This window comes from Loa loa (assembly GCF_000183805.2).
Source record: "Loa loa unplaced genomic scaffold supercont3.1017, whole genome shotgun sequence".
In the NCBI taxonomy this organism is placed as follows: domain Eukaryota; kingdom Metazoa; phylum Nematoda; class Chromadorea; order Rhabditida; family Onchocercidae; genus Loa; species Loa loa.
This window is the reverse complement of record NW_018109197.1, coordinates 1,284-5,194: the sequence shown is the minus strand read 5'-3', so window position 1 is coordinate 5,194 and position 3,911 is coordinate 1,284. Positions and strand designations below refer to the sequence as shown.

At 26.3% G+C, this 3,911-nt stretch overlaps 2 protein-coding genes across 2 annotated transcripts; both read left to right on the top strand.

The window, feature by feature from the left end:
* Positions 1-1,777: 1,777 nt before the first annotated feature.
* LOAG_13348 (hypothetical protein) lies at positions 1,778-1,927 on the top strand (the record flags this gene model as incomplete). The annotated part of the gene is made up of 1 exon (XM_003148857.1): positions 1,778-1,927. A coding segment is annotated over one exon (150 nt), but the record flags the coding sequence as incomplete, so codon positions are not given.
* A 380-nt stretch (positions 1,928-2,307) lies between these two features.
* Positions 2,308-3,768, top strand: LOAG_13347 (hypothetical protein; the record flags this gene model as incomplete). The annotated part of the gene is made up of 4 exons (XM_003148856.1): positions 2,308-2,409; positions 2,633-2,730; positions 2,804-2,945; positions 3,436-3,768. The coding sequence occupies 4 exons, from the start codon at positions 2,308-2,310 to the stop codon at positions 3,766-3,768; spliced, it is 675 nt and encodes a 224-aa protein (XP_003148904.1).
* Between the last annotated feature and the right edge of the window lie 143 nt (positions 3,769-3,911).

Here is a 3,911-nt window from a genome sequence, read left to right as displayed (position 1 = left end):
AAGGAAAAACTGTTAACATTTAATGCTATTTTACATTGGCCAAATTAATTCTATTCAATTTTAATCCAATATATATATATATATATATTTTCTTAATCATTCCGCTTAATTGATGAGTTGATTAATCTGACTAATCATTGTTGATTAAAAGGAATGATGCATATCACTACAAATGTCATTTCGATGGCCTACAGAATGTATGATGACTTCTAACGGTTCTGATGATGTAATTTACGAAGCTATTAAAAATGTTTTCCAAAAATATCGCCACACATTGCAAAATAATTTATAAAAGTAGCTCTTAGAGGTGAGGGAAAGAGGTGAAATTAAATTTAAATTTAATTTTTTAAAGTTAATTTTTTTCGTTCAATTTTTTTGTTAGAAGTAGAATTAGATTAAATTAAATTTTTTTTGTTAAAAATAAAATTAAATTTTCTGCAATATATCTGATTTAAAAAATTTTTAATATTTGTTTTCATTATTCGTTGTTTGATTATTCGACAAGAATTGATTATTTGATCAAATGAATCAGTACAATAAAAATATTACATATATGATATGATTATAAAAGAATAAAAAAAAATTAAAAAAATGACTTCTAACGTCTGCAAAAAAAAAAAATTAAAATAAAAAAATTGAAAAATTTTTTTAAAAAAGAATTTTTCTTTCTGCAAAAATTAAAATTAAGCCTTTTTTTTTTTTGCAAAAATTAAAATAAAGCAATAAAGGCTTGAAATCTATGATAAAAGAATCTAACACGATAGTAGCAGACTTGTTTTTTTCATAGGAAAAGTGCATATTTTAGAAATGCATTTCATATATTTCCGGAATATTTAGCAAATTATACTGTAATAAATGATGCGCAATTTGGTTTGATGCTTTCATGGACGATGAAGTGACAACAACGACAAAATGTTAGCAAAAACGGTCATATCACATCGCAAAAGGGTTTTTTTTTTTTTTTTACTAAAAATATTTTCAAACTTTTCATCTTCCTAACAGTTAATTTTGAAACTTCAATCAATAGCTTCATGCTAATCTTTTTTTTTTTTCCTTAAAGCATCAATTAAAAACAATCCTATCATATCCGTTACGATGCAAATGTTCATTTCAATCTAATATTGAATATATAAATAATTAGCATTGCGAAATAAAATCATTCTTTTAATGCAACAATTGCTTTTTTTTTTTCATGCAAATTGCACGGACAGTAAAATTTTCAAATGGGCGATAATTTTAAAATTTCATCATTTATGATAAGGAATTTTTTCACCAACACCTTTTCCATGTAATTAGCTTAAGCTTAACATTTTTAAGCTTAAGCATGAAAACTTTCGCTTTAACAATTAATAATGCATCTTAACAAAAGCCATTCATAAAGCAACAATTCCCATAATCATTTGGCTAATGAATGTATTGCATAAATGCATGTTGAAAATGATATTTCATTAATGCTTATTGAAGTAATTCGTCTTACTGATTATAAAATGACTTATAATATCAATGATTCATTCATTCTTTTTAAATTATTAACCAATGATAAGTTGATTAATTGATATTATAATATATTTGATTGTACCAGATAACTACAACCATTAATTTCTTTGAAATTTTTTTCAATCTTCTAATTTTTGTAATAGCCAAAAATTTTTTTTCGTTTTTTTTTTTGCATACTGTAATTAATGGTCAATTTTAAGCTTTAGCTACAGCTTAAATAGCTTAAATGCATAATTCAAATCATTTTTCAGTTACAAATATTACAAGGATAACATCAAAAATGTTGGAAAATAAGGAGTTATTTTTAATAATTACATTTATTGTTTATGCATTCCAAGGATTATTAATTATTATTTGCAATGGTGTGGTTGAATTAGCATTAATTAAACATCGACATCTCAGACGCCAATATATCATTTTATTTGCGCAGGTAATTCATTAGGATGACTTCTGATTATCTGTTATTTAACAAATATTTAATTATCCGTTTGTTTACATTTTCATCCATCTTTCTTGTTTTTTTTTTTTATTTTTAATCAAATATTTTCAATTCATAGCTTATTGCCGATACAATGTTGGGATTTGGGCTTTGTTTAGCCGGAATCGGTCGTCTAATTATGATAGGATTTGGATATTTCCGGATAACCAAACGATTTTGCTTACTGCTACCATGGTTACCGGTTATGACGTGATAAGTTTTAGTGCTTAAATTTTAATTTATCTATTGTTTCGTAATAAATTTCGATCATTTATTCCACATTTAAATATTGATTATTTTGTAAATAATATGAATAATTTAGGTCAAAGTTAATGTCCGCTGTCTCAACACTTATGGTAAGTACAGATCGTATTATTTCACTAACATTTCCAATGCGATATTTTGAAAAGAATTATTCATATCAAATTAAACAGGTTACTCTTTGTTTCATTTTTAGCACGAAACAATTAAATTATTCTAACTTTTTGCATGTAAAAATTTTGATGAACACAGTTTCGAAAATTTTGCAAATCTTTAATCCATAAATTAAAATTTCCTCAAAATTTCCATGTAATAATCAAAGCTAAGTCAAAGGTTGACAATTTATGAGAAATACTAACACCAAAATCTCCAGAAGTTTTTCTTTTTTTTTTTTAGATCATTTTTTATTTTGGTTCAGTATCATTATACATTTTAATTGGTTGGATTTTATCCACCACCAGAGATATCGATTCCATGTTGAAAAGTTTTTGCTGGTAAGTATTGATTTGATTCACAGATAAAATTCAATGAATCGCTTTCATTTTTCACTGAGAATCCTATATTCAGGACAAGTGATGTTCTGGAACCATTTTTTGCGAATCTGAATGCTTTGGTGATGATTATTTCCACATCTTTAAGTGTTATCCTTTACATAATTGTGTATTTGCTAAGTAGAAAACATCTTCGCCGAATAAAAAGCAATCAAACGGTATATTTACATTTGTGTTTTTTCTTTTTTTTTTTTTTGTACTGATTCAACCGTTCCGGTTCTCCTTAAGTTGAAAGTGGATCCACTCTTCCCGATTTTTTAATGCAACAAGAAACTCAGTCATGAATTCAAGTTACATTAAGCAAGCTGCATTAATATAACATAGCAATAATTGAAGGTCCAATTGAATATTATCCATTTTGTGGCTCATCTTCAAAATACCATTAAAGCAAACAGGAATTAAGCATTTAAAAAGATGAAATTTGAAGTTTCTACAAAGTTCAGTCGACTGAACATATCTGATGCGATATTGTCACAACAATTGCTAGATGAATAAGGGAGAAGATAAATACTAATATCAATAACTTTGATTGATTAGAATAAATTAATTGGGACTGACGATTAATATTATCAGACCTATCATTCCCAAACTATGTAAGGCAGCCATTTCCGGAAACGTTCTAAAATACTGCAATATCGTTTATTTCAGGAAAGATCATTACGGTTATTCGAAGCACGTCAACGTAAGCTCACCATTACAATAGGTGTATCTTGTGTGCTTACTTTATTCTTCTACGTGATACCATTATCTTTTAAGATGTTGATATACGATTATGATGATGATCCAACAACCTACTATGACGAACTATTACGTATGGCAGTAGCTATTAGTTGTAATTTGAATCCAATAACAAATATAGCTGCAATCCTAATAAAACAGGATGATATTGCATGTTACGTAAGACAATTATTTCCGAAATGTATTCAGAAAAGTATTTTTAAGTGTAATCAAATAACGATTGCTTATTGCGTGAAAGAGTAAATAATCCTAACTATTGATTTATGAATGAATTAAATTATTATTTATACTGAATACTAACCGTAAATCATAGTTTTTTTTTTTTTAAATTATTCATCCTTTATGTTTACTAATTTTAATTTTGTTACTTAGAAAAGTTGTTGTTG